Source organism: Sapajus apella, unplaced genomic scaffold (genome assembly GCF_009761245.1).
Source record: "Sapajus apella isolate SASKATOON/1434 unplaced genomic scaffold, GSC_monkey_1.0 scaffold21, whole genome shotgun sequence".
In the NCBI taxonomy this organism is placed as follows: domain Eukaryota; kingdom Metazoa; phylum Chordata; class Mammalia; order Primates; family Cebidae; genus Sapajus; species Sapajus apella.
Genome location: NW_022436961.1, coordinates 4,595,949 through 4,621,889, shown reverse-complemented (window position 1 = coordinate 4,621,889; position 25,941 = coordinate 4,595,949). Strand labels below are relative to the sequence as shown.

Sequence of the window (25,941 nt, the reverse complement as noted above, 5' to 3'; positions counted from 1 at the left end):
GGTAGCCCTACAGATTATGGTTACAATTCTAGAATGATTTTTCCCATGTTCCTTGAATAACAATACAAATTCAGAACATTTAATGAATTTGTTGCAACTTGAAAGTAAAAGTAGATAGGTTAATTTTTTTATATTGATCTTTTTTGTATTTTTATTTTTAGATTCAATCATGGAAAGAGCATCTGAGAAGGCTGAAAACACCTGGCTTCTAGGTTTCTCCATTGCTCTTCCTATTCTCATTGTGACAACCGTAATAGTTTTGGCAAGGAAACAGCTGAAAAAGTGGTTCACCAAGGAAGAGGAATTCTCAAGTAGCGAGTAAACTGCATTTGTGTTCTGAAGTTAAACATTAGCACTATTTGAATCTAGTTATACGTAAGACAATATCATGAGCAGCAACAATACTTTACATATCCCTGGGATTTTGAGTATTACATCAACATGTCATTTAATTTTATGAGGTAGTTGTGAATAACCCTCTTTTTAAGACACAAAGATTTGGAAGTGTGGTTTACATAGTTTGCCAAAGTCATTGGACTGTTAGTTGAGAGAGAGGCAGAACTCACATATATCTGTTATTTACTTATCAAAGGGAGATGATCTATGTCATCCACAAAAGAAACACCAGAAATATTTATTAAAAATGCATATTTCTGGGCCTTACCACAGACTATTTTAATTCACGTTGCTGACACATATAAGAAATAATTTAAAAAATATTCTTTGGGTTAAATTTTCAGAAGGGAAATTTATAATTTAGATTATTACATTTTTATTTTCAAGAAATAATTCAAACACTAAGAGAACAAGATGACAAGCATTCACTTGTTCGTCATGGGAAATAAACAGATGTTAATATTTTTCTTGTTTCTCTTATAAAATAAGGCATTGTATTTGCAGCTGCAATTCTTTCTGGTATGATCCCCTTCCTTCCCTGTAGAGACACTGAATGTTTGTGTGTCTTACGTGTTTTTAATACATGTAGCTATTCTGTCTTTGTAGATGCATTTCCTTTTCTAATTTTGAAATATATATATATATAACTTTCAGTTTCATTGAATTCTCTATATTTCTATTGTTTTTTATATTAAGTTTTGCTCTTTTTCCTCAATTCCAGTCTTTTTACTTTTGCTCTGTTGTAACTCTAGATTTCTTGATTTTAATGCTTTATTAATTTTCAAGCTTTCTTATTTTCTAAAATAAGAAATACTTTAATAGCAAAAACCTTCTCCTTATATGTCATTTTCTTTATAGTCTCCAGTTTTTAAACTATAGTCGACATTCAGTTAAAAAAAATTTTAAGAAATCTAGTGTGGTTTCTTGTTTAAATAATAAATCAACCGTAGTCTTTAGTTGCCAATTATATAATTTATTTTCATTGTTTTAAAAATAATTTTCTAATTTTATTAGCTTATTTTGAGAAACTTGTCTGTATGATTTAGACTCTTAAATGTTGAAATGAAAAATGAAGTAAATTTTTATAAATGTGTAAGCTTGACATATCTGCTCCAACGTTTTTAGGACAAACTTTTAAATTGTGTTGTTTCGAATCATTTTTATACATACCATTATTTCCTCCTGTCTGTTTGATACTTTATTTTCTGTGAGAGGCAAAGTAAAATTTTCAATGGGTTGGAGCTTTCCCTCTGATTGTTGAAATTTCTGCTTTATGTGTTCTCATGCTTTATATGTGTTAGTTATATTTTCTTGGTGTATTTTCTTTTAATCATTACAAATTGCATCTTAAATACAATTTTCACTGTTTTAGATTGCTATATCAACTTTCTCTTTAAAAATGACATTTGCCTGGTACATCTTTTTTCATTCTTTTCTCAATCTGTCTTTGCATTTAGCTGGTGTTTTATACATAACCTTTGTATGAAATGCACTAGTGGAGTTTGTTATGCTCATATGCTTAATCCATGATGACATATGCTTAGGCTGAAATTTGCCATCATACTTTTTTCCTATTTACCATACTTGTTTTTTTTTTCTTTTTCTATGATCTATTTTATTGGTTCCATTTTTCTTTTTTTTTTTTTTAGATGTTGTTTTACTCTTGTAGCGCAGCCTGGAGTGCAGAGGTGCAATCTCGACTCACTGCAACCTCAGCTCCCTGGGTTAAAGCAATTCTCCTGCTTCAGCCTCCCGAGCAGTTGGTATTACAGGTGTGTACCACCATGCCTGGCTAATTTTTTGTATTTTTAGTAGAGATGGGGATTCACCTTATCGGTCAGGCTGGTCTTGAATAGCTTCATTTCTCTGTTCTCTTTTTTTCTTTAACTATTTGGACATTTTTATTTTCTGTTTTTGTTTGAGTAATTTTCTTTAAATTTTAGATTTTGTAGTTAATGTTACATAATATATAAATTTAATCATTACATATAGTCTTCTTTGAAATAACCCAAGGATCTTAGCCTTTTAACTACTTCCATTTTCAGTTTGTCATTTGACTTTCCAATTTCTCCCAAATTCGCCAGCGTTATTTTTGTTATTATCATCTTTATATTTAGTCAGTGAATACTTGGATTTTCCAGTGTATTTCCCAATCTTACTTACCATTCCTTTTCTAAAAATCTTTTTTTTTTGGAAATAATTTAAGGACAAAAATTCTCAAAAATCGCACAGGATTCTCATGTACCCTTTGCCTAGCTTTTTCCAAAGATAACATCTGACATGAAAACTGCATTTCCACAGCCAGTATAATGGTATTGTTATAATATTTTTAATACGACTGAAGATCTTATTCAGATTTGCCAGTGTTTGTATGCATTCATTTATATGTGTGTACAGTATCACCACATTTTATCATGTGATTTGTTTACCCACACCAAAATCATAATCTTTTTTAGAATCCTGCTTTTTCATTCTAAGTTCAATTATTTTTTTTTCTCTGAGATTTATTGTGGTATGATTGACAAACATTGATGATTTGCCTGATATATGTATATACTGTGCAGTGAATATCACAATTACTATAATTAACACATTCATCACCTTATTTAGTTAACCTCTTTTTTGTGTGTACTGTGAGAACACTTAAGATCTACTCTCTTAGCAAAGTGACAAGTTTTTTATATATAAGGTCATGTCATCTGAAAACAGGGACAACTTCTTCCTTTGCAATTTGGCTGTCCTTTATTTCATATTCCTTGCCTAATTCCTATGGCTAGGCCTTCTAGTACTACATTGAATCGAAGTGGTGAAAGGGGCTTCTTGTTTTATTCTTGATCTTAGACCAAAACTTTTAATGATAGCTTTTCACTGTTAAGTTTAATGTAGCTGTGTGCTTGTAATATATAGCTTTTTATTATGAAGTATATTTCTTCTATAATGAGATGGTAAGAGTTTTAATTAAATAAGTTGAATTTTGTTTCCTGTGTCTCTTGAGTGTATTTTCAGCTGTCCTTGCATCACAAATATAAATCTCACTTGATCATGATATATGATCCTTATAATATTCTATTAAATTCGGTTCACTAGTATTTTATTGAGGGTTTTTATGTCTATGTTAATTAAGGATATTGGCCTATTATTTTATTTTCTTGTAATGTCCGTGTCTCGCTTTTGTATCAGGGTAATGATGGTCTTATAAAACGTGTTTGAAAGTGTTCCCTACCCTTCAATTTTTTGGAGGAGTCTAAGAAGGATTAGTATTAATTAAATTATAAAACTTTGGTAGGATTCACCAGTGAAACCATCTGGTTCTGGTTTTTTTTCTTTGTTGGGAGACTTTTTTTGAATTGCAAGTTTTATTTATTCATATAGTTTTAAATTTGCCAAATAATAATTATACATATCCATGGGGCACATAGTGATGTTTCAGCAAATGTAATGTATAATGATCAGATCAGGGTAATTAGCAGATATATCACCTCAAATATTTATTGTTTCTTTGTTTTGGGCAGAGTCAATATCCTCCTTCTAGCTACTTGAAACTATATATTATTGTTAACTATAGTCATCCTACAGTGCTATAGAAAATTAGAAATTTTTTCTCAACTTGCTGTCATTTTGTAGATTTTAACAAATCTCTCCTTATCCCTCCCTTCCCCCTAATCTTTCCAGCCTCTAGTATCTTCTGTTCTACATTTTACTTCTGAGATCAACTTTTTTTTAGCTTCCACATATGAGTGAGAACATGCAGTGTTTAACTTTTTGTTCCTGATTTATTTCACTTAACAACGTCCTTCAATTCCATCTGTGTTGTGGTGAATGACAGAATTTTATTCTTTTTATGGCAAAATGATATTCCATTGTATATCTATACCACATTTTCTTTATCTATTTGTTGTTGAAAACCTAGGTTGATTCCATATCTTAACCATTATAAATAGTGCTTGCAGTCAACATGGCAGTGAAGATGTCTCTAAAATACAATGATTTCCTTTCCTTTGGATAAATACCCAGTGGTGGGATTGCTGGATCATATGGTAGTTCTGTTTGTTGTTTTTTGAGGAACTTCCCTGCTATTCTCCATAGTGGCTATACGAGTTTACATTCCCATCAACAGCGTACTTTTCTCTGCATTCTTGCCAGTATTTTTTTTTTTGCCTTTTTGATAAAAGCCATACTAACTGGTGTAAGATAATACCTCATTGTAATTTTGATTTGCAATTCTATGATTATTAGTGATGTTGAACATTTTTTCTCATATTTGTTGGCCATTTGTATGTCTTCTTTTGAGAAATGTCTACTTAGTTTACCTGCCCATTTTTAAATCTGATTGTTTGCTTTATTTCCTGTTGAGATATTTGAAATCATTGTATATTCTTGGTATTAATCCAGTAGTTTTCAAATATTTTCTCATATTCTGTAGGTTGTCTTTTTACTATGTTGATTGTTTCTTTTGCTGTGTAGAGAGTTTTTAATTTGATATAATCCAATTTGTTTGTTTTTGCTTTTGTCACCTGTGCTTTTGAAGTCTTATTTATAAAATCTTTTCCCAGATCAATGTCCTGATCATTTCCCCTATGTTTTCTTCTATGAGTTTTATTATTTTGGATTTTATATTTAGACCTTTGATCCAGTATGAGTTGTTGTTGTTATTTTGGTACAGATTGAGAGGTAGGGGTCCAGTTTCATTCCTACGCATGTGGATATCCAGTTTTCCCAGTGCCGTTTAATGAAGAGACTGCCCTTTTTCCAGCGAATGTTCTTGGCACCTTTTTCAAAATTCAATTGAATTTAGATATGTGGATTAATTTCTGGTTACTGTATTCTATTCTGTTAGTCTAAGTGTCTGTTTTTATGCTGGTTCCATGCTGTTTTGGTTTCTCAGCTTTGTAGTATATTTTGAGTCTGGTAGTACAGTTTTTCCAGCTTTACTATTTTTTCTCAGGATTGCTTTGGTTATTCAGGGCCTTTTGTAGTTGGGAGATTTTTGATTACTCATGCAATCTTCTACTTGCTATTTGATATGTTCAGACATTCCCCTCCCTTCTTCCCTTCCCTCCTCTCCCTTCTTTCCTCCCCTCCCCTCCCTTCTTCCCTCTCCTACCCTTCCCTTCTCTCCCATCCCCTCCCCTCCCCTCTCCTTTCTTTTCTTCTCTTGTCTTGCTCCACCACCCAGGCTGGAGTGCAGTGGTGCATTTTTGGCTCACTGCAACCTCCACCTCCCAGGTTCAAGTGATTCTTGGGCCTCAGCCTCCAGAATAGCTGGGACAACAGGTGTGCACTACCACACCAGGCTAATTTTTTTTTTTTTTTTGTATTTTTAATAGAGACAGGGCTTCACCATGGTGGCCAGTCTGGTCTCCAACTCCTGGCCTCGAGTGATCTGCCCACCTTGGCTTTTCAAAGTGCTGGGATAACAGGTGTGAGCCACAGGCTTGGCTGAGATGCTCTGTTTATGATTCAGTCTTGATATGTTATATCTTTCTTGGAATTTATCAATTTATTCTATTTATTCAGCTTGCATATAATTTCTGTAGGTTCCATTTTATTCTGGAGGAAGTACATTTTCTAGTAGATATTACAGTGATGTTCTAAGTGTAATAATCTTTTTGATGTTTATTACTAAAATTGTTTTTGTTTTATGTTCAATATTTAATTATGGGTTATATGGGTATGGAATTTTAGGTGGACAACTATTTCTGTTATACCTTTAAGGATATGCTTTTAAATTTTGGCATGTATTATTTATTGGATGTCTGCTATCAGTCTAATTAATTCATTTTTATCTTTATACTTAAACTTTATTTTTTCTATAAATTATGAAAATTTTCAGCCATTATCCCTGCAATGATTGATTTCCCCATTCTGCCTTTTTTCTCCTTCTGAACTTGCTGTCTTTTAGTGTCCCCATTTTAGCCTCCTTGGTTGTGGTGGTGGTTGTTCTTTATTTCTTCCTTTTTCTCCATCTTCTTTTCTTCTTTTTCATTTTTTTTTCCTTTTGTGATTAGAATACAGCTTTTAAAAATTGAGGTATAATTTATGTATCATGAAATTCATTCCTTTTTGGTGTCTGCAGTGTTATGAGTTTAGCAAATATACACACATACCACTAGCTCAATAAAATATAGAGCAGTTCTGTTATGCCAAATATTTCATCTCACCCCTTTCCAGCTCTGAGGACTGGTGGATCTGTTTCCTGTGGCTACGTTTTGCTTATTAGAACTTTGTATAAGTGAATTAATACATTATGCAGTCTTTCCAGTCCGGCTTCTATGCCATAGCTGATGTATTTGAAATTCATCCATTTATTATGTGTATCAATAGTTTGCTCTCTTTTAAATATGTTGTTTTATTGATATATAATTGATGTACAATAATTTGCATATATTTTCAGTGTATAATTTGATGTTTTCATAATTTGAAAAGTAACACCCATAAAACCATCGACATGATCAAGATGATAAAGGTATCCGTAACCCTCAAGAAATTTCTTATTTTCCTTTGTAATTCCTCTCCTTGGTCTTTCCCTTTCATCCCCTGTCAAAGATTACCACTTTTTTTTCCCCAAATTTTAATTTAGGTTCAGGGGCTACATGTGCAAGTTTGTTACATGGTTAAATTGTGTGTCACTGGGGTTTGGTGTATAAATGATTTTGTACCCCAGGCAGTGCGCATAGCACTTATAACTGATACGTATAAGATTTCAGTTTCTTCATGGTTCAATCATGGTAGGTTGTATGTTTCTAAGTATTCATCCGTTTCTTCTAGGCATTCTAGTTTGTGCATATAGAGGTGTTTGTAATAGTTTCTGAAGATTTAAAAAAATTTCTGGGGGGTCAGTGGTAATGTCACTTTTGTTAATTCTTAGAGTGTTTATTTAGACATCTCTTTTTAAAATAAATCTAGCTAGTGGTCTATCAATTTTATTTATTCTTTAAAGAACTTACAGTTTTATTAACCTTTTCTCTGGATTTTTGTGTCTCAATTTCATTCAGTTCAGTTTGGATTTTGCTGTTTATTTTCCTCTGCTAGCTTTGGGGTTGGTTTGCCCTTGTTTTTCTAGGTCTTCTAGGTGAGGTGTTAGGTTGTTAACCTTAGATTTTCTAACTTTTTGATGTATGCATTTAGCACTATAAACTTTCCTCTTAACACTACTTTAGCTGTGTCCCAGGGCTTCTGTTATATGTTTGTTTATATTAGTTTCAAAGCATTTTTTTATTTCTCCCTTAATTTCATTATTTAACCAAAAAGTCATTCAGGAGCATGTTGTTTAATTTCCACATGATTGTATGGTTTTTAAATTTCTTGGTATTGATTTCTGTTTTTATTGTACTGTGGTCTGAGAGTATGATTGGTATGACTTAGGTTTTTAAGAATTTTTTGAGAAGTGCTTTATGACTGAGCATGTGGTCATTCTTTGAGCCTGTGCCATGTGCAGATGTAAAGAGTTTATATTGTGGTGTTGTTGGGTGGAGTATTTTGCAGATGTCTGTTAGGTCTGTTTGGTCAAGTGTCACATTTAGGTCCCAAATACCTTTGTTAATTTTCTGCTTCCATGATCTGCGTAAGATTTTCAGTGGGGTGTTGAAGTCTCCCACTATTTTGTGTGGCCCTCAACATATCTTCATAGGTCTCTAGGAACTTTTTTTTAGTGAATCTGGGTGCTACAGTGTTGGGCCCATATATATTTAGGATCATTAAGTCTTCTTGTTGAATTGAACCCTTTATCATTATGTAGTGCTCTTCTTTGTCCTTTTTTATTGTTTTTGGGCTAAAGTTTGTTTCATCTTAAATAAGAATAGCAACCTCTGCTCTTTTTTGTACTTTGTTTTTTTGATAGATCTTTCTCCTTTCGTTTACTTTGAGCCTATGGGGTCATTGCAGGTAAGATGGATCTTTTGAAGACAGCATGTAGTTGGATCTTTCTCCTTTAAACACTTTGCCACTCTATGTCTTTTAAGTGGGGGATTTATCCCATTTAAATTCAAGGTTAATATTGTTATGTGCAGGTTTGATCCTGTCATCATGTTGTTAGCTGATTGTTATATAGACTTGATTATGTATTTGCTTTATAGTGTCAGGGGGCTATGCATGTAAGTGTGATTTTGTGATGACAGGTAATAGCCTTCCCTTTCCACATTTAGCGCTCCCTAAAGGACCTGTTATAAGGAAGCTATGGTGGTAACAAATTCCCTTAGCATTGGCTTGTTTGAAAAATATTTTATTTTTCCTTTGCTTATGAAGCTTAGTTTAGCTGAGTATAAATTTTTTGGCTGAAATTTCTTTTCTTTAAGGATACTGAACATAGGTTCCCAATCTCTTCCGAGTTGTAAGGTTTCTGCTGAAAATACTGCTGTTAGCCTGTTGGGGTTCCCTTTGTAGGTGACCTGCCCCTTCTCCCAAGCTGCCTTTAACATTTATTCTTTCATATTGCGTTTGGAGAATCTGATGACTATGTGTCTTGGGGATGTTTTCATCTTGTGTGGTATCTCACAGGGGTTCCCCGAATATCCTGAATTTACATGTTAATGTCTCTAGTGAGGCTGGGAAAATTTTTGTGGAAATTTCCTCCAATATGTTTTCCAATTTGCTTGCTTTCTCTCCATCTCTTTCAGGAATGCCAATGAGTCATAGGTTTGGTCTCTACATAATCACACATGGCTCTGATATTTTGTTCATTTAAAAATTAATTTTTCTTTTTATTGGCCTGCCTGTGTTGTTTCAAAGAAATGGTCACCTAGCTCTGAGATTCTTTCCTCAGTATGATCTCTTCTGTTATTAATGCTTTCAATTGCTTTATAAAATTCTTGCAGTGAATTTTTCATTTCCAGAAGTTCAATTTATTTTTCTCTTAAATCGGCTATGTCACCTTTTAACTCTTGGACCATTTGCTGTGCTCCTTGGATTGAGTTTCCATCTTCTGTGTGTTGAGGAGCTTCCTGGCCATCCAGATTTAGCATTATATGTCTGTCAGTATAGCCATTCCAGTCTGGTTAAGAAGAATAGCTGGAGAGCTACTGTGGTTGTTTGGTGGTAAGAAGACACTGTGTCTTTTTGAGTTGTCAGTTTTTGCATTGGTTCTTTCTCATTTGTGTGGGCTGATGTTCCCTTAATCTTTGAAATTACTGTCTTTTGTATGGAGTTTTCTGCTTTTACATTATCTGATGCTTTAAGGATTCTACTGTGGTATAAGTTATGTTTAGGCAATTGGCTTCATTTCTGGATGCTTTCAGTGGGCCAAGGCTCAAATTGGCATCCCTGGGCTATGTGCTGTATCGCTGGGGGCTTGGGACCAGGCCTGTGTCTTTGTTCTCTGTCCCCTTAAGTTTAAACCCCTGCTGCACTGGAGAGGCCAAAGTGTTTCCAGTCTGCTGGCAACCTTCCAATGAACTGCCCAAGACTGGGTAATTTATAAAGGAAAGAGGCTTAATTGACTCACAATTTAGCATGGCTGGTAAGGCCTCAGGAAACTTACAATCATGGCAGAAAGCAAAGGGGAAACAAGGCACCTTCTGCATAAGGCAGCAGGAGGGAGAAATGCGAAGCAGAGTGGGAAGAACCTCTTATAAAACTGTCAGATCTCATGAAAACTCACTATTATGAGAATATCATGGGGGAAACCACGCCCATGATTCAATTTTTTCCACATGGTCTCTGTCTTGATGCATGTGGATTATGGGAATTAGATTTGGATGGGGACATGAAGCCTAACCATACCAGTTGTTTAATTTTTCCTTTCTTAAAGAAAAAATATTTTAAAAATTTTGCCATGCATAGTGTTCAAGCATTTGTGGGACTGTGAACTGGGGTCCCGAAACTGCACTTTTTGGATGCCTGGGAGTCCTACTTCTCTTCTTGATGCATTTTCTATTTATGCATATTTCCCTCTTGCATTCCAAAAGGCACTGGTCAGAAATTTTATTATTCCTGTTTCATGGGTGAGATGGCCCCTCTGGCTTTTGTTCTAGTTAAAGAGTTCACCTACAGCATCTCTGTATCCAAAGTCCTGGGGCACCAGCTCCTTCTAAGGCAGTGCTATTCAATCTCTGGCCTCGGGGGTAGTCTTTTCCTTAATAATGAACAAAAAACCAAAAGTTGGATTATGAAGGTCAGAATCAGACATTCAAGGTCAAATCTATATTTTGTGTTTAGAAGAGATCAGAAAAAGCAAATCTGAGTGTTTTGATACTGCCCTCACTGCAGGATTTGAAATGTGCCCTTCTTATGGATGAGGTATATGGGTAAATAAAACTGTTATTTATTTGCATCTCTGTTGATTGACCTTTGGACAGTATTTTATTTATTAATAATTAGTCTTATAAAAGAGATAATACTGATTATAAAATGGGCCTATTTTCATTCATGAATTTGGCAAGTTTTCTTAGTACTAATGTGAGACATTTTCAATTTTTTTTTAGATCTAAATCAGAAGGCAGCACTCAGACATATGCCAGCCAGTAAGTAGGTTAGAAGCTGTTTTTAAGATACATTTTGAAAATCAAAAGCTCATTAATAATCCACAATTTATTTCTAAATTTTTTTGAACAACATCAATTGGTAAAGCAATGCACTGAAATACAGATTGCTAACATACAGTCTAATTTAGTTTCTAATAAATTATTCCTTTCTTCATTTAATAAATGTTTACTGGAAGTCTCTTCTGAGGAAACAAGGAAAAAAATAGCTGATTCTAAAATGAGATAGGACATGTGTAATTAGGAAAAAGAATATATAGTGCTTAGAAGTTACCTAGCTTGTGTTATAGAGCCATGTGCTGCATAACAATGTTTCAGTAAATGACAAACCACATGTATGACGATAGTTCCGTAAGATTATAATGAAGGTGAAAAATTCCTGTAGCCTAATGATATTGTAATCAACACCACATCAGAGAGCAATGCATTACTTGTTTGTGATGATGTTGGTGTAAGCAAATACCTATTATGCAAAGCAAAATATAAAGAATTCTCATGATACAATCAATACTACTTAACCTTACAAAAAAAAAAAAAAAGCCACAAGAGGTGGTAATACCAACAGCCAAAGTAATCTAAAGAAATACAGGTAATTGAACAACTTCAAAAAAAATGCTTAGGATTTGCATAGAGGTTAAAAAAAATAGAATCCATTAAACAAGAAATGAAGGAGCTGAAAAAGACTTGCTTATTTTTAAATTGTTTGGAGAAATCACTCAGAATACAAGACAAATAGAATAGTAACATATCAAAGACCAGCTAAGAAACAGGAATTCAGAGATAGAAAATTTAGAGTGGGGAAGAGTCAATATTTGAAGAAATAAGGCTTGGACTTTTACAAAATTGAAGATGAGTAGTTAAGTGTCTTGACACTGAAAGAGAATATTGAGTCCAGTTCACAGACTTATAAAATAGTGAGAACTGAAGTTATGGTTAAAAAGCATGAATAGGGGCTGTGTGTGGTGGCTCATGCCTGTAATCCCCGCACTTTGAGAGGCTGAGGTATGAGGAGTGCCTAAAAAATTAAAAATTAAGAAATTAGCCAGGCATGAGGGCATGAGCCTGTAGTTCCAGCTACTTGGGAGGCTGAAGTGAGAGGATTGCTTGAGCTCAGGAGTTCATGACTGCAGTGAGCCATGATCACCAGTGAGCTCCAGAAAAAAAAAAAAAAAAGAAAGAAAGAAAGGAAGAAAAAGAAATATGAGAAACATAGGTAGGATGAATAGGGACAAAATGCTATTTATTGATGTTTAAAAGAACAGAACAATTGGGTCAATGTAATTAGCTCTCACCATCCCATAATTATTATAGAAATTTATATATCTAGATTCATGGCTTCTGTCACAATCTATAAAATTCCATGCATTTGTCTGTTTATCCAAGCAGTACACTAATTCAGCCATGAGTCCCTTAATACAAGCATATGCTGTGAGAACTGCACCGTTAGATGATTGTGTTATGTGAACATCACAGAGTATACTTACACAAACCTAGACCATATAGCCTACTACACACCTAGGTTATATCCTATAACTTTATGTATATAAGTCAGTACAGCATGTTACAGTACAAAATATTGTAGGTAACTGTAACTGAATAAGTATTTATGTATCAAAACATAGGAAAGGTACTGTAAAAATATAAAAGATAAAAAATGGTATGCCTGTATAGGGCATTTATAATGAATGGAGCTTGCAGGAATGGAAGTTGCTCCAGGTGAGTGAGTGAGTGAGTGGTGAGTGAATGTGCAGGTCTAGGACATTACTGAGTCCTACTATAAACTGTATAGACACGGTACACTTAGGCTACACTAAATTTATTTAAAAATTTATTTCTTCAATAATTAACCTTATCTTTTACTATAACTTTTCAAATTTATAAACTTTTAAATTGTATAAAACTTTTTGACTCTTGTAATAACACTTAGCTCAAAACACAAACACATTGTGCAAATTTCTTTTTTTATATCTTTATTGGCTTTTTTTGTATTATTTTTTTTTCTTTTTAAACTTTTTTGTTAAAAACTAAGACACAAACACATTAGCGTTGGCCTACACAGGGTCAAGATAAGCAATATCACTGTCTTCCATCTCCATATCTTGTCCTTTTGGGAGGTCGTCAGGAGCAATGACATATCTGGAGCTGTCGTTGGTTAGGATGACAATCCTGCCTTCTGCATACATCCTGAAGGACCTGCTAGAGGTTGTTTTACAGTTAACTTTTCTTTTTAAATAAGCAAAGGAGTACACTATAAATTAATAATAAAAAGGACAGTATAGGTGCAGTGTCTCACTCTTGTAATCCCAGCACTTTGGGAGGCCAAGGTGGGCAGATCACCTGAGGTCAGGAGTTCAAAACTAGCCTGGCCATATGGTGAAACCTTGTCTCTACTTAAAAAAAAAAAAAAAAAAGAAAATTATCCGGGCCTGGCGGCACATGCCTGTAATCCCAGCTACTCAGGAAGCTGAGGAAGGAGAAGTGCATGAGCCTGGGTGGCAGAGGTTGCAGTGAGCCGAGCTTGAGCCACTGCACTCCACCCTGGGCAACAGCGTGATACTCTGTCTCAAAAAACAAACAAACAAACAAAGAGTAAACACATAAACCAAAACAAGTATTTATTTTCATTTTCATATATTATGTACTGTACATAATTGTATGTGATGTACTTTCATATGACTGGTAGCACTGTAGGCTTAGATACTTCTGAAGTCATTCAGCCTTTGCTCTTGTTTACCCTGTGAGCTCTCAGTTTCATCATTTTTACTGGCAACAGAAGTCTTCCTTTGCTGTGAGCCTCAAATGTATCAAATGTTTGTGCATGTGTGTGTGTGTGTTTATTTGGCACTGTATGCGAGGAATGGAAAGGAAAAATTGTTTTACCAGCTCACTCTGCTAGCTTACCTAGGGAGCAGTCTAGCTTTTAATTTAAAAAATGTTGCCTTTAACAATGAATAAAAAACAAAAAGTTGGGGTGTGAAGGTCAGAATCAGACATTCAAAGTCAAATCTATGTTCTATGTTTAGATATAGTTGATCTGTCTTTTTTTCTGAACAAATTTATATTCTATGATCAGAAAAAGCAAATCTGTGTTTTTTGGATACTCTCCTCATTGCAGGATTTGAAATGAGCACTTTTTATGGATGAAATATATGGGTAAATAAAAATATTATTTATTTGCATCTATGTTCAGTGACTTTGGACATTATTTTATTTATTAGTAATTAGTCTTTTTTTTTTTTTTTTTTTTTTTTTGAAGCAGAGTCTCACTCTGTCACTCAGGCTGGAGAGTGCAATGGCGTGATCTCGGCATCTCCACTCACTACAACCTCTGCCTCCTGGGTTCAAGCGATTCTCCTGCCTCAGCCTCCTGAGTAGCTGGGACTATAGGCATGCACTGCCACACTCAGCTAATTTTTGTATTTTTAGTAGAGACAGGGTTTCACCATGTTGGCCAGGCTGATCTCGAACTCCTGAACTTGTGATCTGCCTGCCTCATCCTCCCAAAGTGCTGGGACTAAAGGCTTGAGCCACTGCACCAGGCCAGTAATGAGTATTTTAAAGAGCTAATACTAATTATAAAATGGCCTGATTTTCATTCGTGAAGTTTGCAAGTTTTCTTAGTACTAACTTGAGACATTGTTTTCAATTCTTTTTTAGATCCAACTCAGAAGGCAGCACTCAGACATATGCCAGCCAGTAAGTAGTTTAGAAGGTGTTTTTAAGTTGCATGTTGAAAATTGAGAATTTATTGATAATTCACAATTTATTTCTAAATATTTTTGAACAATGTCAATTGGTAAAGCAATGCACTAAAATCCAGACTGCTCATCTGGATTTTAATTTGGTTTCTAATAAATTAGTCCTTTCTTCATTTAATAAATTACTACTGGAATTCTTTTCTAAGGAAACAAGGAATAAAATAGCTGATTCTAAAATGAGATAAGACATGCATAATTAGTAAAGGAAAGAATGTATAGTGCCTAGAAATTACCCAGCTTGTTTTATACAGCCATGTGCTTCATAACAATGTTTTGGTAAATGAGATGATGTATGATGGTGGTTCCATAGTTTATGTTGAAGCTGAAAGTTTCCTATAGCTTAGTGACGTCATAGCCATCACAACATCAGAGAGCAATGCATTATTCACTTGTTTGTGGTGATGCTGGTATGAACAAACCTACTGTGCTTTGCAAAAGCCTCCTTGTGGAGGTCATATTTTACCCTCTTGTGTGATCAATTTTTGTAATAACTGTTACACTGGAATTCATAGGAAGCATGAATTGGTGTCCTTATCCTATACATGAGGCTCCTGTTTCTCTGTGTGATGATTTTTCCATGCAAATTCCTAAGCCAATTTAAGTGCTCAGGGTTCCTGTGCCTCTTGGTTTTCCTTTTTCATCTCTTCTTCTGAAGCAATTTCCCTGATGCATCTCTACGTCTGGTGGCTACAGCTTTAACTATCCCCATTTCATGAGTGGTTATGGCCTTTCAGGGCTTCCAGGTTTAGAAAACGAGGTCAGCTCTAACTTTCCTGAAGTTCTCAACTCTTGATAAGTTGATGTAGCTTATGCAGCTGACATATGAACCCACGAAGTCATTCAGATTTAGTTTGTATTTACCTTTTGCATTTTCAATTATCTCTCTCCTTTTAACTATCACTAGAAATGACCCTTTCTTTTGAAAAATTTTAGTAAATAGTAGTGTTGTTTTTGCACTATTTCTCTATGTGTGGGATAAGGGGGAAATTACCACACCTCCCCATCAGCTCAGTCTTCTTGACATTAGTGTGGATTTGAATCACAACCTGTAGCAATTTATTTATTAATGGATAGACTCTGAAGGCCAGAATCAGGCATTTAAAATGAAGTATATATTCTGTGCTAGAAAGTGAAAAGGAAAAAAATCTGTTTTCTTGTTCCTCTGCTTAGTTGAAGATTTGAAATTTAAGCGTTTTATGAACATTGTATATGAATAAATAAAACCTTCGCTTTGTTTACATATGCTAATTTAGTAGTCTTTTGACATTATTCATCAGTGGTGATTCTTGGTATAGAAGTATTAGCACAGGTTATAAAATGATCTAACATTCATTCATTATGGAGGCACATTATTGTTGAGTATTAATGTGGAAACATTATCTTTTTGCTTTCTTTTAGAACCAGATCAGAAAGCACCAGTCAAGCTGACACTAGCAAGTAAGTAAATTAGGAGGCATTTTTTTTTTTACAATAAATATGTGTTAAAAATTGAGATGAACAAATTGATAATTAACAGTTACTTGCTATTAACTGAATCGACACAATTGGTAAGGTACTATACCTTAAAACAACCTATTTGCTGATCTAGTAACTAGTGAGTATTTATAAGTCAATCTCTTCTTTCCTGCAGTTTAGTCAATATGTGTTGGGAGTTTATTTCTGGGAAACAAAGGAAAACAAATTTGGTGAAATATTTAAGGAGCTAATTCATAAAAAGGATTCTTTTGTATTCTTTATCTTGGAGCATACAAAGGGGAAGTTTACTTTTTTATTTGGAGATGGTACAACTATCTTGGCCAGGCTGGTCTTAAACTCCTGACCTTGTGATCCAACTGCCTCGGCCTCCCAAAGTTCTGGGATTACAGGCATGAGCCACTGTGCCCGGCCTAGCCTCCCTGTTTTTTAACTGGGCTCTTCATGTATTATTATGCCTTTCTACCTCTCTATCTGACATTGTTTCACTTCCTTATATCAGTTTCCAAATCCTCCATTTTCTTAATAGCTATTTTTTTTTTTTTTTTTGCCTCATTCCTGCCTTGATCTGTGTGGAGGTCCTAAAAATTTCCATTTTGAAGATTTTTATATTATCTGTTCATCTCAATGTGTGAATTTTTGTTTTGCTATTTTAGATTTATAAGCTCATCCTCAAGGGCAGTGAATGTTCTCATGGGAATTCTGCATGCCCTGAGTTGTAGAGGCATGCATTGAGAGGAGAGTATTTCAGGTTTGCCTCTCCTGGGGCATGAATGTGGCAGTGTTTTCCATGCTTGCTCTCAGATTTGTGGGTGGTGGAATTCAGCAGTTGAGGTCTGGTGCAGGCCTGTGATTCCTGCATCTCTAGATGATCCTTTTCTTTCTAAGTGGCTGAGAAAAGTTGCTAGTTGTGTTCTGAAGTGCAGTGGTCACAGCTTTTATTATTTCCATTAAAGACTATCAGGCTTGGGAAACAGCTCCATTCCAGCTTTCTAGCACGTAAAGATCCATGCCCTCAACTCCTTCCAAGTTAGGGTTATGAAAACCACATCTTTTAGGGCATAAGTAATTCAGCTTTAGCTCTTGGTTTCCCTCTGAGCTTCTAATTTCTTTCTTTTTTTTAATGATAGAAGGAAAACACATTGTGACTGTCAATCTTAGTTAAGTACACATTTTTTGTCGTCTTCAGCTTTTTTTTTCTATGTATCTAAAAGAAAGGATACGTTTTCCTGTTAGTCCAGTCTGCCAAATTGGTCAGAAGTAAATGTAAGTTTTAATTTACAAGCTGCTGCAATTTATATATCAAGAAATACAAGACTAACTTGGAGGCTGAAGGACAGATTTAGAAATTTGCAGTTAAATTTACATTAACTTAGAAGTAATTTGAAAAACTTCTGCTATCTTGATACTCTTCTCTAGTAGAGAATTTACATTTTGTACTATATGTTGCATTTGGCGTTTGAGTAAAAAAGAATGCTACTTATTTGCATGCCCCAAGTACTTAAATAATTAGTTTTGGTGGTGTAAAATGGCAAGCTCTTAGTATTAACTTTTAGATATTGTTTTTAATTTATTTTTAGATCCGAATCAGAAGATAGTGCCCAAGCATATACTAGCAGGTAATCAAGACAGAAAGTATTACTTATAAATAAGTATGTCGAAAATTCAGAATGAAAAATTTGATAATTCATAAATAATTGCTCAATATTTTTGAGACGCCACAATTGATAATATTTCTCATTCTAGAACAAGTTTTAATTCAATTAATCTTTTTTCTTCAGTTGACTAAATTTTTGTTGATTGTCTACTCTTGTGTTATACAAGAAATAAGCTAGTGAAATTTAATAAGATACAAATATTTATAATTACTTTGTGAAACTAAATCGTAAGCTGAACATTTTGCGTTGTTTATTTTGGGATACACAAAGGAGAAATATTATTTTTTCAGGTTGCATTTACACCCACAAAAACTCAATGTGAATGACTGAGTCAATGATTATTTCCACTTAGGAAGAGTTTAGGAGACAGGATTATAAACACACTAAAATTCTACATTTCCCACAGACCCGCAATGCTCCACACCTGTGTTAACAAGGGTTCTCTGAATTCATTTTAAGCTTTTGGTTTTCTACATCCCACCGTTGTGGTTTTGCAATCCTTCTGAAGTTATCAAATATGTACTGGTATGTTCATCATGCATTCTTCATTTTACAGTTTTTATTTTCTTGTATTGTCTAGTATTTTTTCCTAAAGTGACCTTTTGGAGTTATATTCAACCCACTGCTATTCCAAAATATCCTTTATACCCACAGGTGAAATTTTCTAGGCTATACCACAACATTATATAGTTCCTGTTTTCCCTGATGAAGGCACCCCATCCGTTAGGAAACTACAGTATTTCTGTCTCCTTTATCCTTTCTGTTGTTCTTTGATGTCTCCTAACATAAGCACCCTTTTACAGACATCAGTTACTTTCTCTAAGCTATGTTTGAGAAAAAGGCTGATTTTCTTTGTTTTCTCCACTCTGTCACTGTCACCAAGGGAGTTGTGGTAGAGTGCTCAAACACGGCAATTCTCCCAATCTTCTGCTCACCTAGAAGCATGAATCTCCTTTCAGCCTCTGAGATCACTTGAGGGTCATGTCCATGCTTATTTTCCTTACCTGTTTATACGTAGTATCTTGCAGAGTTAATGCTCAATAAATACTTGCTTAACGAATGAGTGGTTTACTCTTGAAGCTCACATATGTATATATAATTCTTAGTGGTGTAAGCACTCTAATTGTTCCCTTACATTATCTCTCCTCATAAAATATGCCATAATCATATCGTTATCATTCTCTTTAAGAAGTAATAAATTCAGCTAGATTGAGGGATAGATAAGGGTATCATCCATAGGATAATATACACTGGATTTGGGGAGTGTAATTTGGAATGTTAACCCATTATTCTAACTTTGTGTTTAGCATAACTGAAAAGTATTCTGTGGTTATTCTTTCATTTAAACTTAGTAGGCTAAGCACACATGTTGCTGTTCTTTACTGTTATAGGGCTTACTGCATTTTCTTGATATTTCTGTTCTTTTTACATTTATATTTTTAGTGTTTTTATTGTTGTTGGGAAGCCAGTGGAAGATGTTGGTAGAGCCAATTCCTTGGGTAAACACAGTGAAACAATAATTTTTTTTTCACATCCAGGAATCTAATGGGTGCACATGTCAGTAGACTCATACACCTATAAATACAAATCTTTTTATTGGTTTGGGAAGTAACTAATTATATTAAATAAGAAAGTCTCCCCGGTCAGAGTAGCAGGAAAAATCAACAGTAAGTTTTGAAGATACAAAGTAGCAAAGGTAGGGAAAGGATGGGAGAAGTAAAATTACGCATTATCACTGAATATTCTCACTCATCTCATTATATATCTTCTTTATAAATTAATCTTGATTAATTTGTCTTCAGTTCATTCTTTTTCTCTCCCATTCTTTTAGTTGGGGGATTAGAAATAAGGAACCTGTGGACATAAAAATGGAAAAGATTAGGTATGGTGGTTCACATTACAAAATGTTGTAATCCCAGCATTTTGGGAAGCCAAAGTGGGAGGACTGCTTGAGGTCAGGAGTTCAAGACCAGTCTGGGCAGCAAAGTGAAATCCCATTTCTACAAAGAAACAGGAAAAATTGGCTGGGGCTGTAGCCTTAGATATTTAGGAGGCTGAGGTAGGAGGCTATTTGAGCCCCAAGGAGGTTGAGGCTGAAGTGAGCCATGATCATATTCCTATGCTCTAACCTGGGTGACAAAGTGAGACTCCGTCTCTAAAAAAAAAAAAAAAAAAGAAAAAAAGGAAAAGACATTCAAGAATTTTAAATTTGAATTTTGGTAGTAATTAGTATAAAAATACAAATTTGGCAATATTTCTTTTTTAGTACCACTTTGAAGGGAAAGAGGAAGAAATTGCCATAACAAATAAATATAACATAACTTTGACAGGTTGTATTATGTCAACCTAAAAATGTTATTTCCTTATTTACTTAGAGCCAAATCACAGGAAAATACCCAAACACAAAGCAGTAGGTAAGTACATTAGAAGATGTTTCTTGAAATGAATACGTGTATGAAATTAAAATAAAATTCATAATCCACAATTAATTTCTAAGTATGGATTGGGTAGATGAATTGGTAAAGTGCTGCACCACTAAACAACCTGTCTTTATTTTATTCTTTTTCTTTGAGACAGAGTCTCAAGCAGGTTGAGGTACAATGCTATGATCTCAGGTCACTGCAACCTCCTCCTCCTAGGTTCAAGTGATTCTCCTGCCTCAGCATTCTGAGTAGCTGGAATTATAGGCATGTACCACCATGACCGCCTAATTTGTGTAGTTTTAGTAGAGACGGAGTTTCACCAGGTTGGCCAGGTTGGTTTTGAACTCCTGACCTTAGGCAATTTGCCCTCCTCAGCCTCCCAAAGTGCTGGGTTTATAAGTGTGAGCCATCATGTCCAGCCTAACTGACCTATATTTAAATGACCAATCTTTACTAATCTTGTTACTAATGAGTATTTAAATAACTTAGTCTTTTTTTTTTCTTCAGTTTAGTCAAGGTCTCTTAAGTTTATTGAGAACTTGCTCTTGTTGATAGAATGGAGTTAAAGAGTCGTACCTAACAAGATGTAAGATCTGTAAATTTGTTTATAAAACAAATTTGTAATCAGGACCATTTTATCCATTAGGCAGCATATACTACAGTGCTTTGGGTCTATGAGTTTTCAAAGAACAAAAGGCTAAAATACTGTTTACAACACACACGTGCGCACACACACACGCGCCACACACACAAACTGGCTGCAAGGTATTAAAAAAGGCAAATTAATGTGAACTTAAATTTCTAAAAATATAAAGACATTAACTTGTTACATTTATAAACATTTCATTAAAATTTAAAAAATGTTACATTTTCTCATTTGCAAGTACTTCTGATTAAATATGATGGTTCTCTAGAAATCAAAGTATAAAGTAAGTGACTCATGGTCAAATAATTTCACAAGCAAAATTGCAAACATCCTTTCAACAATTCTTTTTTCCCTGCCACATGAATTTTGCACTTTGCAGTACCCCACCTGCTTGTACAGTGGTAGGAGTTTGCTGTCAGTACCTTGAGCATGTGTTTTTGTTCTCCTCCACAGTAACTAATGGTTCCTTCAGAAGGCGATGGATAACATCGAGAGTCTCACTGAGAAATGAAAATTCTGTCTTTCCTTTCCTGGTCACAGCTGAAGGAAACAATAAATTGGTGTGGATCAATTTGCATGCCAGTGTGTTTGTTTTTTCTTCCCTTTCCTTTACCCCCTGGGGCCGCAGTTCTGCACCTGCAGGGCCCATAAGAGTCATCCAAACTCATCTCAGCTGTCCCCATCCCCGCCTGACTCTGCGAGCTCTTCCCATGATCTCTTCTCTGGAGCTCTTCCACTACTCCTACCCCTGTGCCTCCTGCCCCATGCCACCCCCTCTGATGTACCACCTGGGGCCCTAGATGCGTCAGACCCTACTCAGTCTTACTCAGGACAGGATCTGGGCAGTGTACTGTGTTCCTCCTCTTGGTCCTTCTCATGGGACTTGGCCGACTGCACGCAGGTCCAGTACATCCAGATATTTGCCCTCCTCATCCTCCCCATGACCCCAGCTGGGCTTCTGAGGGAGGACTATTTGTTTCAAGGGTTGTACCTTCCCATCCAGGCCTCTCTACCTCCCACCTTTCTCTTGTCCCTTGGCCAAGTGACCCACAGGGTCAAGCCCAGAAGACAGAGAGGCAGCTTGTGAAGGACCCTTAGGCATGGGTCTTAAAGGCAAATGTGATTCCCTTATTAGAGTTTGGTATGAGACTTGATAAAATGAATTAGAGAAAGGTTCTTTATTTTTCCATTTTCTAAAATATTAAGATTTTCAATTAAATGTTTGTCAAAGTTTACCAGTGAAGCTCTCTGGGACTGGAGTTTTTTTTTTTGTTTGTTTTGTTTTGTTTTTTGGGGGAGGAAAATTCAATTTATTTAATAGAAAACTATTCACATTTTCCATTTATTCTTGTGACAAGTTTTTTTCAGATACTGTATTTTTTAAAAAAGTTTATCCATTTTATTTAATTGTCAGATTTGAGGGCTAAAGTTGTTAATAACATTCTCTTTTATGTCTATAGGAGGTATAGTAATGTCCCCTCTTTCATTCCTTATAATAGTTAGGTATTTTTCCTCTGACCAGTTTTGTGAAGAGTTTATCTCCTTAACTAATTTAAGAATCTCTCCAGAACAGCTTTTGACCTTGTTGTTTTTCTCCATTATATCTCTGTTTTCTATTTCATTGATTACAAATTTTATTAATTTAGTTTTATTCCAGCATCTTCAGGTGAAAGTTTAGATAATTGATTTTAAACCTCTTTTCTAATGCATTTAAAGGTATAAGTTTGTCAGATGTACATTTAAGCCGCATTCCACATATCTTATGTTGTGTCTTCATTATAGTTCAGATCAAAATATTTTCAAATTTTTATTTTGACTTCTATTTTGAGTTATAGGTTATGCAGAAGCCTGTTTAAATCCAAATACTGATATTTTTTAGCTCATTTTTTCCTTACTATTTTATCAGTTGTGACAAGAGAACATATTTATATAATCTCAAGTTTTTGAAATTGTTTTCTTGAGATGGTTTAGCCTATGTTTTTGATGTTAAATTTTCTATGTGCACTAAATATGTGCATGTGCATTTTGCAGTTGTTGAGTATGTAAATGCCAGTTAAGTCATTTGTTGACAGCGTTTTTGACATCTTGTGTTTTTTCTCTTGTTCTATCAGTTCTTGAGAGAGATCTGCTGAAATTGTGAACTATTGTTTTTTATTATTGTTGTTATGTTACTTGTTTTAGACATGTTAATTGTGTTTCATGTATTTTGGAGTTATATTTTAGTGCATGCATCTTTAGAATTGCTATGTTTTCCTAAAGAATTTATCATTATACAATTCTCATTGCTGTCTCTAGTATTCTTAGTTTCGAATTCTGATTTTTGTGATATTAGTATTGCCATGCAGATTGTTTTTATTGGCAGCTTTTTTTTGTTTTTTTGTTTTTTTTTTTTGAGACAGAGTTTCACTCATGTTACCCAGGCTGGAGTGCAATGGCATGATCTTGGCTCACCGCAACCTCCGCCTCCTGGGTTCAGGCAATTCTCCTGCCTCAGCCTCCTGAGTAGCTGGGATTACAGGCACGCACCACCATGCCCAGCTAATTTTTTGTATTTTTAGTAGAGACGGGGTTTCACCATGTTGACCAGGACGGTCTCGATCTCTTGACCTCGTGATCCACCCGCCTCGGCCTCCCAAAGTGCTGGGATTACAGGCTTGAGCCACCGCGCCCGGCTATTGGCAGCTTTTTAAAGTTAGTCTTTGCATGAGATACTTTTTTTCATTCTTTTACTTCCATTGCATATTTCCTTCTATTTAAAGTGTATCTGATGAACAGAGTATGCCATTGGTTCTTGTATTTTTAAAAAATCTAGCCTGACAATCAGTTTAAATTGGAGTGCTTAAAAGCACTTATATCTGTTTATTTTTGTTTTTAATTGACCCAAAATAATTGTACACACTTATGGCATAAGTGTGATGTTTCAGTACATAAATATATATTGCATAAAAATAAAATGAGAATATTTAGCATATTTATCTCCTCATACATTTATCATTTCTTTGTGGTGAGAACATTCAAAATCCTCTCATCTAGCTGTTTAGAAATACAGTACATCCTCCATATCTACAGGTTTCACCCATGACGTTAATTGTGGGTAAAAAATATTTGAAGAAAGAAAATCAATGACAAATTAACAATACAATACTTTAAAATAATACAAATAAAAAAACAGTACAACTATCCATAGCATTTACATTTTACTACATATTATAAGTAATCTAGTGATGATTTTATATATATATATATATATATATATATATATGAGGATGTGTGTAGGTTATATGCAAATAGTATGCCATTTTATATAAGGGACATGAGCATTCATGGATTTTGGTATCCAGTGAGTCCTGGAACCAATCCCCTGAAAATATTCAGGGACAACTATGTTAACAAACTATGTTAACCATAGTTATCCTACTGTGCAAGATAATACCAGAGCTTATTCCTCCTATCTAACTGTACCCTTGTAGCAGCTGATGAATTTTTCCCCATCCCCCACTTCTCCCTACCTTCCACAGCCTCTGGTAACCACTATTCTACTCTCTACTTCTGTAGGATCAACTTTTTTAGATGCCACATGAGAGAGATCATGTGGTATTTATCTTTCTGTGTATGACATATTTCACTTAATGTAATGTCTTCCAGGATTCTATGTTTTGCCACAAATGACAGATTTCTTTTTTATGGCTGAATACTATTACATTATGTATGTATGCCACATTTTCTCTATCCTTCCATCCATTGATAAGCACTTAGGTTTACTCCATATCTTGGCTATCTTGAATAGTGCTGCAATAAACATAGGAGTGTAGGTGTCTCTTCTTTATTGACTCATTGGTTGTTCAGAAGCATGTTGATTAATTTGCATATATTTGTAACGTTTCCTAGTTTTATACCATCATGGTCAGAAAAGATTACTTGACATGATTTCAGTTATAAATTTGTTAAGACTTGTTTTGTGGCCTAATATCTTATCTAACCTGGAGAATGTTTTATGAGCCGATAAAAAGAATGTATATTTTGCAGCTATTGGAGGGAATGTTTTGTAAATGTCTGTTACATTCATTTGGTCTAGAATTACAGTTTAAATTCCATGTTTCTTTATTGATTTTCTGTTTGCATAATTGGTCCTTTGATATAAGTAGGATTTAAAAATCCTTTACTATTAATGTATTGCAGTCACTTTCTCCCCTTAATTAATATTCATTTTATATATTTTGGTGCTCTAATTTCATGTGCTTATATATTTATGATTATATATCCTCTTGCTGAATTGCTCCTTTATTATGTAATGATCTGTGTGTCATTTTTTATGGTTGTTAATTCCAAGTCTATTTTATCGAAGTATAGCTACTCATACTCTCTTTCAGTTTCCATTTGCATGGGATATCTTTCTCCACCCCCTTACTTTCAGTGGTGTGTGTCCTTACCCATGAAGTGAGTCTCTTGTAGGCAGCATATAGTTGCATCTTCTTTTTTAATCCATTCAGCCACTCTGTGTCTTTAACTGGAGAATGTAATGCATTTACATTCAAGGTAAGGTCTTGAATGGCAAGGTACTGCCATTTTGTCAATTTTGTTCAAATGGTTTTGTAGTTTCTTCTTTCCTCCCTCTCTTATAGTCTAACATTGTGATTGAATGATTTTTCTCTAAGAGGATGTTTTGATTTCATGCTTTTTATTATTTGTGTTTTTACATTGTGGTTACCATGGGGTTAAACAAAAAAATCTTAGAGATGTAAGTTATTTCAAGATGCAAACAACTTAACTTTGATCCAAATAAAATGAAGACTGTATATTTTAACTGCATTCCCTTACATTCTGAATTTTTGATGTCATAGTTTACATCTTTTATATTGCATGTTCCTTAAATTATTATATTTTTAATAATTTTGATTTTTAACTTTTATACTAAATGTATAAGTGATTTACAATCTATCATTACAATATTAGACTATTCTGAACTTGGCTGTGTACTTATTTTACCAGTGAGTTTTATACTCTCATGTGTTTTTGTGTTACTATTAGGGTCAAGCTTTTATTTTAGCTGGAAGAACTCCCTATGTGTTTCTTGTAAGGCATATCTAGTGATGATACATACCCTCAGCTTTT

At 34.5% G+C, this 25,941-nt stretch overlaps 1 protein-coding gene across 1 annotated transcript in view; it reads left to right on the top strand.

Moving 5' to 3' along the window:
* The window catches only part of ADAM32 (ADAM metallopeptidase domain 32), a 170,973-nt gene extending 149,344 nt beyond the window's left edge, over positions 1–21,629 (top strand). The window contains exons 19-25 of the mRNA XM_032288017.1: positions 162–318; positions 10,815–10,853; positions 14,529–14,567; positions 16,028–16,066; positions 17,683–17,721; positions 20,136–20,174; positions 21,209–21,629. Of these exons, the coding sequence (XP_032143908.1) occupies positions 162–318; positions 10,815–10,853; positions 14,529–14,567; positions 16,028–16,066; positions 17,683–17,721; positions 20,136–20,174; positions 21,209–21,629 (773 nt within the window). The remainder of the gene's footprint in view (positions 1–161; positions 319–10,814; positions 10,854–14,528; positions 14,568–16,027; positions 16,067–17,682; positions 17,722–20,135; positions 20,175–21,208) is intronic.
* The last annotated feature ends 4,312 nt before the right edge of the window (positions 21,630–25,941 follow it).